This window comes from Lynx rufus, unplaced genomic scaffold (assembly GCF_022079265.1).
Source record: "Lynx rufus isolate CCGP_SWC_20201006 ecotype Redwood Valley unplaced genomic scaffold, mLynRuf1.p SCAF_11, whole genome shotgun sequence".
NCBI lineage: Eukaryota > Metazoa > Chordata > Mammalia > Carnivora > Felidae > Lynx > Lynx rufus.
In genome coordinates this window covers 55,255,005-55,268,134 of record NW_025814825.1, presented here as the reverse complement: position 1 = coordinate 55,268,134, position 13,130 = coordinate 55,255,005, and the positions used below count along the sequence as shown (strand labels likewise).

General features: G+C 37.3%; 1 protein-coding gene across 1 annotated transcript in view; it reads left to right on the top strand.

Moving 5' to 3' along the window:
• The window catches only part of PDZD8 (PDZ domain containing 8), a 72,592-nt gene that overhangs the window by 23,809 nt on the left and 35,653 nt on the right, over nucleotides 1-13,130 (top strand). Inside the window, exon 2 of the mRNA XM_047073500.1 lies at nucleotides 1,697-1,822. Within this exon, the coding sequence (XP_046929456.1) occupies nucleotides 1,697-1,822 (126 nt within the window). The remainder of the gene's footprint in view (nucleotides 1-1,696; nucleotides 1,823-13,130) is intronic.

Here is a 13,130-nt window from a genome sequence, read left to right as displayed (position 1 = left end):
ACAGTCACATGTTCTACAGGAGCCATGAGGCTTGTGTGTTAAAAGCACTCAGCTACAACATTGTATTAGCATGATGAATTTAGTTCCTAATTTTTTTTTTTCCTTTCAAAAATTTGGTGCAAGTTTGAACCAAATGACTTCAAATGCAAATTAAGGAGCTGAAGAGGACTTTCTGTTTCCCATCTAGTTCAGAAGCAGGAGAAAAGCTCAGGACATTGTTTGTGTATCTATCTGTCCCTAAAAAGATTTTCCTTTAATCCTTTTCACGGGGAAACCATAAAACCGTGTTTCTCCCCCTATGTCAATATCTTCCCGTATGAACTATAGTAGGCTATCATTTTCTAAATGTTTATTTCATTTTTAGCATTGGATTTTTATAAATAAGCTCAACACATACTTGAGTCCTGATGGTGTGCATGAAGGGTACAAACAGTCGTGAGCATGTCACATTTGAGATTTCAAAGCGTAAATGCACAGCAATTTAAGTGACTGCAAAATAAAGAGTGAAACAGTGTGTGTGCTCTGCTGTGATCTAGGACCTAAAGCCGATTATGGAAAGTGTTTAGGATTTGTCTAGGCTTGCAGAAGTAGGGAAAACATCCAGTTGGTTCGAAAGACCTGAGAGCTGGAATATGCGTGGTATCTTCTGGGTACTCGAGGTGACTGCACTTCCTAGAAAGGAAGGTTTCTAATAGCGAAAAATGCCACTGGGAAAATAAATTGTGGTGGACCCTGAATGTGAGAAACCAAGGACTTTTGACTGTCTTTTTTGTGTGGGGTTAGTGAGACGCGCTGAAGTTTGAAGCAGACAAATGCTGGGTCCAGTAACAGTATATAAGGGGAATTGAAAACTATAAGCTCCCGAGCCCAATTTTCTCTCATTTTCTTTGTCCTTTGCTGTAATGGAGGAGTATGAATTTGTGTTTCAAATTAAAGATTTTAAAGGCTACAGTTCATAACTCAGCACAAGCTTCTCCCGTGAAAACCAAAGTGTTAAACAATAAGCACATGGGCCAAGCCTGAATTATTCATAGGTAACCGAAGTGTTATATAATTTGGGCTTTGATGGAATCATGCTAGCTTGAATCCTGGTACTGCCACCCACCATGTGACATTGAACAAATCCTTTAACCTGTGAGGCTCGCTGTTCTCATCTGGGGAGGGAAGCTAGTCTATCAGCCCTCTCAGTATTGTGAGCTTGGAAAGCTTTAGCACACTGTCTGGCAAATAGTAAACGATTCTGATGCTATCCTTGCCGTCACTGATTGTTGTTGATGTCGTTGTGATGAGTAATCATTATCATGTGCTAATTACTATCAATTGTATTGTTTCCATGAAAAATGCTTTCTGAATTTTGATCTTGTACTGTAGGGACACTCTTCCATCTAGTCCAGAAAGAATCGCTCTCCTGCCCCACCCAAGTTTTAGGGCTTAATGGGGATCTTCAGATTTTCTCGTTCTTTTTTCTAAGTGCCCTGCCTTGTCACCGAGAGCGTGCCAAAAACCCAGGGGGGTCTGGGTGCCACAGAGAAGGTACCATCTGCTGCCAGTTGGGTGTGATAAGCTTTGGATTTATGGAGCACGTGCAGTTTAGGTTTTCGTTTTGTGTTGTTTTCCTACAGATAGGTTTTTTTATTATGCGTTAAGCTGTGGTGTTTCTTGTTCAAAAATTTAGACTTATCTTTACTTTTCTCAGGTTTAAGCCGTTTTTTCCATTCCAAACCTTGCAAGGATTTGAAGAAGATGAAGAAGAACATATCCATATACAACAGTGGGCACTTACCGAAGGCCGTCTCAAAGTTACATTGTTAGAATGTAGCAGGTATGTTCTTTGTTCCCTCATTGCTACATTATGGGAAAGTGCGGTGAAAATTTATGCAAGCACATTTGTGTTTGTTCCCCCATTGTGTTCATTTATGTATGAACTGTAATTCTTTGACCATGAATTTCATAAAACTAGTCCTTTCCGGCTTGCAAAAAATTTAAACCATATTTTAGAAAGTATTCTAATGGAGAGGATCATTTATTCTTCAGTAAACTTTAGATGCTTGATGCTCTGTTGGCATATTTCTAACTTCCTATTGGAGAGTTGTTGTATGTATAACATATATAGTAAATGTTACATAGTATAACATTTTTGAGATTTGTTTGTGATCATTGGAAATATCCTGAAAAGTTGCAAAACCAGACTTAGAAACCCCTGTGATTCTTAAAATTTTAGAGCTGAAAGGCATCTCGGAAATAATCTTGCCCAGCCTCCTTTTTTTACTTTCCCAGCCCCATAAGTCTTAGCTATGTTCATATCCTGCTTAAACTACTTACTACGCTAACATCCTTACTTTTTTCCTCATGCTGGTTACCTGTGTAACCACCAGAATGAGCTTTTTAAAATGCAAATCTCTTGGGGCGCCTGGGTGGCGCAGTCAGTTAAGCGTCCGACTTCAGCCAGGTCACGATCTCGCGGTCCGTGAGTTCGAGCCCCGCATCGGGCTCTGGGCTGATGGCTCAGAGCCTGGAGCCTGTTTCCGATTCTGTGTCTCCCTCTCTCTCTGCCCCTCCCCCGTTCATGCTCTGTCTCTCTCTGTCCTAAAAATAAATAAACGTTGAAAAAAAAATTTTTTTTTAAAATAAAAAATAAAAAAATAAAATGCAAATCTTCCTGTCACTTTTCTACTTCAAATTGTTTAAGGGCTTCCCTGTTACTCTTAGGATATAGACGCAAATCCTCGCTATGGCCCACGTGCCCCTCTTGCCTCTCTAGCTTCTTTTTCCTCCCAGCCCCTCACTCCTAGTGCCTCAGCCACATAGGCCTTTCTCAGGAAAGAGTTTGGCAAATGTTTTCTCTCAAGGGCCACATAGTAAATAGTTTAGGCTTTATGATTCAGGTGGTCTGTGTGGCATCTACTCAGCTCGCCCTTGTAATATGAAAGCAATCATAGAAAACAGGTAAACGGATGGGCGTGGTATGGCTGTGTTTCCATAAAGGTCTACATAGGAATTTCATAATTTTCGTGTATCATGACCTACTCCTCTTTTGATTTTTTTTTTTCAATCATTTAAAAATGTAAAAACCATTGGTAGTTTATAGGCAACACAAAAACAAGCAGGGGGCTGGATTTGGCCCATGGATCATAGTTCACTATTCCCTGCCATAGATATTTTAAAGAACCAAGCTTCTTGTGTTCACAGCCCACTCTATTCCAGGCCGATGGCCTTACCCCATGTTCTGCTCCCGGAAACCAGTCTTCCTTGCTGCATTTCTGTGACACTTGTTTGTACCACTTATTGGGTACTTATCACTTCTATTTTTATTTCCAGCCCATAATAAAAACAAGTGCCTGAGTACACAGTTCTGTTTTGTACCCAGTGTATTTGTGTCCTTGCTGATAGGTTAATTTTTAATATACTAGTAGTATGCTAAACTTTGTTTTTTTTTACCTTGGAATGATTCAGTATTGTACGTCATTATGTCAGAAAGTCTGGTTGCAGAGGATTTTTTTTTAATCATAGAAGGACTAAATATGCTGTAGGTTTTATAAAAGGGACTGCATCGTGTGGTAAAATGACATGTACATAAAAACACAGCTCTGCACAAGTCTGAGTTTTAAGTGGCTAAACTAATATGGTATGGTAAGCGTGAATATTAAATACCTAATTAAGATTTGGGCTTCTTCTAACGTCTGGAAGGACATTTTTCAAGTGGTCTGTGTCTCAAGAAGTTTTGGCCTGATGTTCCTTTTTTTCTTTCAGTGAATTTTCTTGTACATTTACATTTCTTATAGATTCAGAATCATAACATTGGATTACTGTTTCCAAAATAATCATAGCAACTTTCAAACATTTGAAGAGCAGTTTTGGACAAAATTTCGTGCTTCTACCTACTCATCTACCCATCCCCAGACCTGCAAAGATAGCCTCGAAGAAGATTTATTATTCGTTTATTCAACATACATTTGTTTAATATGATGTAGATGAGGTGTAATAAAGAGATACTGTGCTAGGAATTTTTATGTATATATTTATTTTTAAAGTTTGTTTTGAGAGAGACAGTGCAAGCCAAGGAGGGGCAGAGAGAGTCCTGTAAATTCTCTTTTTTAATGTTTTTATTGTTGAGAGAGAGAGAGGGCACGCGCCTGCGTGCGGGGGGTGGGCAGAAAGAAATGGAGAGAGAGAATCCCTGACCCGGGATTCGAACTCACAAACCAGGAGATTAAGACCTGAGCTGAAGTCAGGAGCCTGATACTTAACTGACTGAGCCACCCCGGCACCCCTGAATTTTATTACTTTAAAAGTTTTAGGTCTCACACTGTAAAGGGAAGTTCTTTTCAAATTATCTGAAATATAGTTTTGAATTTCCCAGGTAAAACGTTGGGGGCAGAAACACAACTTTGTAAAAATTGGTTCTAACACTTTTTGTCAGAGTTTAAAAAAACAGTCATTCTGAATTTTTTTTGCACTGACTAACGCTGACTTTCAAACCACAGATGAACTAAATTGCTGTGTTCGTAGCACTATTAGAAGACTAAATTATTTCCAATTAGTGTTGCAGTCATATTACGATTTTTTTAGGTTTATAATTTATTTTATAAATTCCATCTTAAAGGATTTGAGATATTTTGCAAACAAAATATAGGCCCATGTGCATTTAAATAGAAGATAAATTATATCTAAAACAACTGTATAGAGAAGAAAAGCTCAGGTTTCCGGCAGCAAAGAAAACTTGATGGACTACTTAGCCCTTATTTCGTGGTATGCTGTGCGTGTTTTTCAGGGGAAAAGAAATTCTGGCACTCAAGTCTAGAGGGATTTGTCATATACATCTTTGTGTTAAGACAATGATGTAATGGATACATTTTCTTTTCTTTGGCTGGTTTTATCAACCAGTTAGTCACATTTTAAACAAACTAAGATTATAGTTGGTGAAGGCAAAACTATGAAGTTTTGTTGTGTGAGAACTCTGTACTCCAAAGTAGTATATTTAGGATAACCTGTCCCTAATTATAGATCGAAGGAGATTCTAATTAAGGTCAGTTCTTCACTGAGTCACACTGTTCTAAAGTCTGTGTTTTGTCAGCAGCTTCTAAAGTGTTGTTTTGGTTTACTGGGTTCCAAAAATACATCATTTAAAATTTTTTCAAGTGTTAACACAAAGAAAACCACAGCAGTTGACATTCTGCTCTATACCAAGAGTCTTCCCTTATTTCCCAGTTAACTATTACCAGCATGGATTCATGGATTCCTATTTCTTTCTTTACTGTCCTTCATTATTTTGGTGCTTAAATTGTCCTCTGTGGCCTCTAGGAGCCCCTCAGACTGACTGCTGTATGCCGCCTGTGACATAATCCTGTCTTTTTTCTTCTTCCTCTTCTTTTTTTTTTAAGGCCTTTATCACTTTGTGGTATAACAGCTCTTCTAGGTTCATTTTGTTTCTTCTCTGTCACAGTCCTAAAATCAGCTGTTTTTCCAAAGAGCCCTAGTTTCCTTTAGTAGAAACTGATAACTAAAAAATCAAGATCTGGGTGTTGGATGTATTCATTGCTACTCATATATAACCAGAAGCCCCTTTAGCAGACAGTTAGGAAATACATATGTGTGTAGACACTTACACGTATATAATACATACAACACATACGTAATTTAGAAATCATGAATTCATCCAGTTCTAGTACTTCCAATTCCAGTTCATTCTCACAGGGCTTTCCTTGTATTAGTTCTTACCCCTTTCGTATTTTTGCCCCTTGAGCCCTGGCTCCCAATAACATCAACAATTTACTCATTTGCTTAATTCTTTAATACATCTCAGATAGTTTCAGAATTGCTTTGTCCGTACAAAAAGAGAAAACATACTTACGAAAAAGAATTCAGGATTTATTTGCAGTTCTCCCCTACTTTACCCAAGATTAAGGGCATCTGGTCAAGTACTGTATTCATAAATTAGGTTAGTTTTCCCCCTTCAATGTGTTATGTTATTCATTTGAAATATGGTTGGGCTTATTTTGTTGTTGTTGTTTGCTTTCGGTTTCAGTCTCCCTCCCTCACACCGCTGCCTTTCCATCCTTATTGATTCTTATTTTAATACGTATAGCATTCACATGCTTCCAAAATTCAAAACTATACAAAAACGTATACAGATAGTCCTTACTCAGCATGGAACTGTGTTAACCAAAACCTTGCATATCAGAACAGTGGAAAGTGGGGACACTGTTCTCACATGCAGTAACTCAAAGTAAGGGCTGCCTGTATGTATAGTCATTCAGATCTTCTGTATCTTTCCTGATTTTTTTGGTCTAGTTCTATCAATTACTGAGTGAAAAGTGTATTTAAATTTTCAACCATGACTATGAATTTCTCTCTTTTTTGTAGTTTCATTATTAGATGCATATGTCTTCTTGATATATTGACCCTTTTACCATTGTGAAGGGCCCCTTTTTGTCTCACAGTATTTCTTGTCTTGATACTTACTTTGTTTAATATTGATAAAGCTGCTACAGTTTTCTTATGTTTATTGTTTGCATGGTTTCTATGTTTTTTTCTATAATCTTTTACTTTAAGTCTTTTTGTGTCTTTAAATATATATTACAAACGGTTCTTTTATGTGTAGTCTGATCATCTCTGCCTTTTCTTTGGAGTATTTAGTTCATTTATGCTTAATGTAATAAGTTGTATTTCGGTCTGTCATTTTGTCCTTTAGTTTTTCTCTCATCTGTTGGTTTGGTTTGTTTCTTTTGGTTTTTTGTTTTTTGGCTTTCTTTGCTCCTCTGCCCCTTCTTTCTATTTTTCCTGTTTTATGAATCACATATTTTTAGAATTTAGACTTGACGTAGACCTTCAATTGTCAAAAAACACAGTATCTATAGAAAGCACAATAAAGTGAAGCATTATTATGAAAGGAGATATGCTTGTATTAGGGGAGGCAGCTTCAAGGTGACATTTTGATGTCCATGTTGTATAGTAAAATGTTTAGTTCTTCTGTAGAGAAGGCTGTTAACATTATGGAATTTGAAATTCAGTCTGTTTGAGAAGTTACAACCACAAAGTATTTCTAGCTTGCATTGATTGTCAGTCTTTTCACTTAGGTTAGTATTGTTTGATTCTGTTCACTTGGTTATTTTTTACTCTAGTGTTAACTGGTTTTTGTTTGTTTTAATTTTTTAATATTTATTTATATTTGAGAGAGAAAGAGCATGTGAGTGGGGAAGGGGCAGAGAGACAGAGACAAAATCTGAAGTAGGCTCCAGGGTCTGAACTGCCAGCTGTCAGCACAGAGCCTGATGTGGGGCTCGAACTCCTGAGCAGTGAGATCATGACCTGAGCCACCCAGGTACGCCAAGTGTTAAAACTGTTTTTTGGTTTTTGGTTTTTTAAAATCTTTCTAGGGCGGCTGGGTGGCTTAGTCAGTTAAGCTTCCTACTTTGGCTCAGGTCATGATCTCATGGTTTGTGGATTCGAGCCTCGTGTCAGGGTCTGTGCTGACAGCTCAGAGTCTGGAGCCTGCTTTGGATTCTGTCTCTCTCTCTCTCTCTCTCTCTCTCTCTCTCTCTCTGCCCCGCTCGTGCTCTCTCTTTCTCTCTCTCAAAATAAAGATTCTCTCTTAAAAAAAAATCTTTCTGAAACAAATAAGGCTAAGTATTAACTTTATTTCCTGAGTAGTTGATAAATGGGTGTTGTTATATTATCTGCATTTACTTGTTTGACATTTTATCTCTTTTAAAAAGGGAAATTGTGTAGCTAAATTTGAAGATACTTTTTGGAACATGACTCTGCAAATACTTATGTTATTAATAGCATTTATTATCTGTAATATATATAGTAGGCACTTTGCATTCATTATTTCCAACTCTCGGATATCTTTACAGGAGTACTATTATTCTATCTACTTTCTAGATGATTAAGATCTATAGGTTACTTGCCCATCACATCCTGGCTAGAATTGGAATCTAAGTTTGTCTGACTCCAAAATCCCTCGATTCTTTCTATTTTCTTCATAACTTAAAAAAAAAAAAAATCTTACCAAGGAAAACTGGTTCTGAAATTCTTCATGTTATGTTAGAAGTATACAAAGTTTGGATTTGAGGGCAAGTCATTATTTTTTAAATGTTACCTTTTCAAGAAGATGGTGGGACAGAATTGTGTACTAATAATGAAGTATCATTTAGACGAAGGCTGAAATCTTTTCCTTCATGGGAGGAGAGATCAGAAGAAATTAGCTCAAATATGAGAATTTAAATTTGTGTAAGTGGCTGTTGAAAAATGGAAAGAATTTCTTGGAACTGTTGCTGAATATGATTCCTAGAGGTCTTTAAAGCTGTATACGTCTGTAACTATAAAGGTCTGTGAATTTGACATAACCCCACCAAATGAATCCGATTCCTATAGAGATCTTGAGACTATCTCTGTATTTATTAGCTGCTAACGTTCCTCTAGGGAGAAAAGAAAAAAAATCTTAGTTTCTGTACATTTCTCTAGGGTAGAGTTAAATAATCCTCCCTATAATTAGGTTGCTTTTAACTAGAAGCAGACTTTCCAGAAGATTCCAGATTTGGAATTTATCTGTCCTGTGTTTCTTTTCTTCCCCCACCTCCTCTTCCCTAAGGTTATTGTGTCAGAAAATAGTAGTTTCTTTTGTAAGTGTATATATTTGCTGCTGTTTCATACAGCAAACATAGCTATTTTATTTCCTCTGATGTCTGAATTATAAAGGAATTTAAGAAAATTAAATAGGAACTAGCTGACCTAAAACCGAAACTCTGGTTTCAAAGGCCAAACTCCAGAATGTTTTAAATGTGATGTTGGGTATGCTCTTTACTTATATATGATACCATCAACAAAACTGAAGTGAACTGTAAAATGAACTGTGGTCAGAAAACAGAATTCAAAAGAAGATCATGTCTTTGAATTTTCCCTCTCTTTGTACCATTATGCCATAACTGTCAATCACTGCTTCTAATATTTTTTTATTTATAGAAAAATATTTTCCCCCTTTTTTCTGTCAAAATTTCTTGAATTCATTAATCTCACATTTATGTGGCCCAGACTTTCACTCGCTGTGTGATCTCGGGTAAATTACCCAACTTCTCTGTGCCTCAGTTTTTTAATCTGTAAATTAGGGTAATAATAGTGCCTGTTTCATAGAGTAATTGTGAAAACTGAGTGAAATAATAAATGTAGAAGCTTTTAGCCCTGCCCGGCAGTAATCGTTAGCTGCCACCACTGCCCCCAGTTCTTCTGTCACTGCTGCCTTCACTTTGTGTCCACACTGCGGCGAATACAGAAAAGTGGGAAGTCCAGTGCCCGAACTCTTGAAACTTGAAATGTAGGTGGGGCTAGCAGACAAATACATAAACAAGCCAACTGCACAAGGCTGTCTTACTTGAAAGGAGGCTTAGCGAATAAGTACTATAGACATTTAGTGCAAGGAGAAAGTATTTTGGAGCTGAAAGTGCTGTGGAAAACTTCGTGGATAAGAGGTGTGTCTTCCAAGATGGGCAGACAGACCCGTGGTGGATTTGAGTAGCAGCTAATATGATAATGTAGGCAGTTAGAAAAAGAGCCAATACGACAAAAGTGAGAATTTGTAAAGTATTTTCAGGACCTGTCTGAGTGAAATACAGATGTTTACGTGAAAAATCAGAGCCAGATTCGCTAGCAGAGTAAGTCCAAGGCAGTTATCCTTTAATCAGAGGGCAGTTACGGAAGGTGTCTGAAAGTGACATAAAGAAGTGCTGTGTTAAGAAGATTGCTGTTTATAAGGCAGATTGCAGAGAGAAAGAGGGAGGTTGAAGCCCCAGAGACTAAGTAGTGTTCTAGGTTAAAGGTGATGAGGTACACACTTGAAAGATCTGTATCTGTAGGGACAGAAAGAAAAGCACAAATAGAATAACTAGGACAGGGTTTCTTGAGTGGCTGAATATGTGGATTCAGGCGGGGGAGGCAAAGGACTGTTAAGGATTATGGTATTGACTTTGATTTGGTCATCAAGTATTGATTATTTTTTGGACATCGGAGGTTATAAACAACAAGACATAGCTTCTGCCTTTCAGGACAAGTGGGAGTAATCGATGTGTTTGTTTCAGAGGGTGATGAATGCGACTTTATATATCTTTAGCAGTAGGGCATGGTTAGATTTCCCTGTAGAAAAGTGTCCTGTAAACTTGGGGTTGTAGAAGCAAAACAGGAGAAAAACAAGGACTAGACATTAGATTTGGAAGTCTTTGTCACAGACAGGAGAGTTGAGTTCTAAGTAGGATGGTTTTGTGGGGAAGTGAGGAGGTAGTAAAGGCAGGTAAGCACATATAGGAGGAGGTCAGCTAAGTTTGATTCTTTTCACAACCTGTGAGGTGATATTTGACTCCCTATCAGTGCAAGACTCTTTTCAAATTAAGCTTAATCATTTAAAAAAAAATTGGGGGAGGGGGTGCCTGGGTGGCTCAGTCAGTTAAGCGTCTGACTTCAGCTCAGGTCATGATCTCATGGTTTATGAGTTCGAGCCCCACATCAGGCTCTGTGCTGACAGCTCAGAGCCTGGAGTCTGCTGCAGATCCTGTGTCTCCCTCGCTCTCTGCCCCTCCCCTGCTCACGCTCTGTCTCTCTCTCTGTCTCTCTCTCTCTCTCTCTCTCAAAACTGAATAAACGGTAAAAAAAAAAAAAAAAGTAAACAAAAATTTTTGTTTGTTTTTCACTTTTGCTGTAAAAATGAGGTTCTTATAGAAGGGCGCATTAGGAATTACTTTTCTTTTGGTCTTGAGTGCTGTAAATTCTCTTTTTCGATAGGTGGTGTTTGTGTTTATATTTAACATGAGGTTGCAGTATACCTTTGCCTTTAAAAAAAAATAAACATTTTGAACTTGGAAAGAGCTTTCATAGAGCTAATAATAGTTCTTTCAGGGGACAGAGGGGTCTAAAGGCAGTTTCCTTTGCCATTTTGTTCAGCAATATGGACTCTTCCTTCCCCCTTTCCAAGTAGTATAGTAAAAAGTTTTTGTACCATTTATTCCTTATTCAGCATCTGTTGAGTGTTCATTTGACTCAAAATATGTATTAGCCAGTGATTGTTACTACTTATTTCTGGTGATTATATAATTTGAATGGAAAGCCTTTGTTTAACTCAAGATTGAATTGTATATGCATAGGGATGTAGAATGAAAATTGTTTTAGTGTTTTTTAAATGTTCTGCTTAAACGAAAGCAAATGCTTTCTACATTCACCTAACTTGGCTGGTACTTGTGTTTCCAGTAATTTCCAGGAAAATTTCCAGGATTTCTAGGAAATCCTTCCTGGCATTGCTCCAGAAATTTACAAGTTTTTCCAAATCTAAAGAGATACCAGTCAAGAAATCAGGAAAATGGGGGAAAACGTTAAGCTTAACATTCAACATAGAGTTATTACAGATTGAAGGAATCCAGATTACACATCACAAGCAGGCACAGTAACACTGACGTAGGAACTGTGTCCTGGGGACCAGATACGGAGCTTTAGAGAGGAAACATCATGGTCTAAGCAGTCAGTCTTGGGTGTAGCTTTTGCCTTGTCTTGTAACTGGGAGTGTTCTTGCAAACAAATATTAATAAATTTGTGTACATACTATACTTTATACAAACTGTAAGAAATAATATCTTTTTTGTTTCAAGAAATAAGTTTTCTAAACAAAATAAATCCTTAAATTGACAGTGTGACGTGTGTTCTGTTAACTTTTCTGGGAGAAACTAAAGTTACTTTGTTAGAGTACTTATGTTTGCTGGTTTTTTCCAATATTTGAATATTGACCATAGGCTACAGTTCTTTGTAAAGTGCTTTAATGGAATAAGACGTGAATGTAGGATGCTCTGACACAGAATCAGAAATTGATCTAAAATCAGGATTAATAAAAGCTGTATCCATTTCAATGGCAAAACCAGATTCTGGGCAATCAAAATATTTCCATTATTAAAAAGAGAAAGTTATCTGAAGCAAAATGTACCCTAACATCCAACCTGAAAGTGTTTTTGGAAGTACTTTTAACAGTTGGACCAGTTGACAGCAATGCAAAATGAAAGTTTTCTGTGCCTGGAATATTTGTCACAAATCAAAGATCAAGGTTATCAGGGCAATTTGGGGTGCGTGAGTGGCTCAGTCAGTTAAGCATCCAGTTCTTGATCTCAGCTCAGGGTGTGATCTGGCAGTTTGTGAGTTCGAGCCTCACAGCAGGCTCTGCACTGACAGCATGGCTGGAGCCTGCCTCCCGCTTTCTCTTTCCTTCTCTCTCCCTCAAAATAAGTGAATGAATGAATGAATGAATGAATGAATACCTTAAAAAAAAAAAAACATTGTCAGGCCAGTTAATGCTTTGTGTACCTTCAAATGTCATTGTTAAGAAAAACTATTAAATGTTAAATATTTGTGGTATTTCAGTATTTGGAACGATTTTCATTTGGAATATATTTTGTTTCAAGGTACCCTTTTAATATTTTCTGTTCTTGAATATCAGGTGAAAATCATGCTTACATTTTATTGAAATACGTAATCTTGTCACAACATATTGACTCATAGTAATGATAAACCAAGTATTTATTACATCTTTTTGAAAAAAATGTGTAAAACTTTTAGTGTAACCCTACTGATTTACTGTCGTTATGATCACGCGTTATTCTTTTTTTCTTTAATCAGTTTTATTAAGACATAATTCACATACCATACGATCCATCCATGCAGGGTGTACGATTTGTTGTGTTCTAGTACATTCACAGGGTTGTGCAACCGTCATCATGATCCATGATCCGATTTTAGAATATTTTTGTCCCTCCTACAGAAACCCCATACACAGTAGGAGCCAGTCCCCGTTCCCCACTAGTCCTCCTCCCCCAGCCCCAAGTAACCACTAATTTACTTTGTCTCTTCATTTGCCTACTCCAAACATTCCATATAAATGTGGAATCATACAGTATATGGTCTTTTGTGACTGGCTTCGTTCACGTAGCATCTTTTCAAGGTTCATGCATATCGGAGCATGTATCATTACTTAATTTCCTCTTATTGCCAAATAATATTTCATTGTGTGTCTATGCCACGTTTTATTTACCTCTCCTTAGTTGATGGGCCTGAAGGGTTGTTTTCATGGTTTGATTATTATGAATGATGCTGCTGTGAACATACAT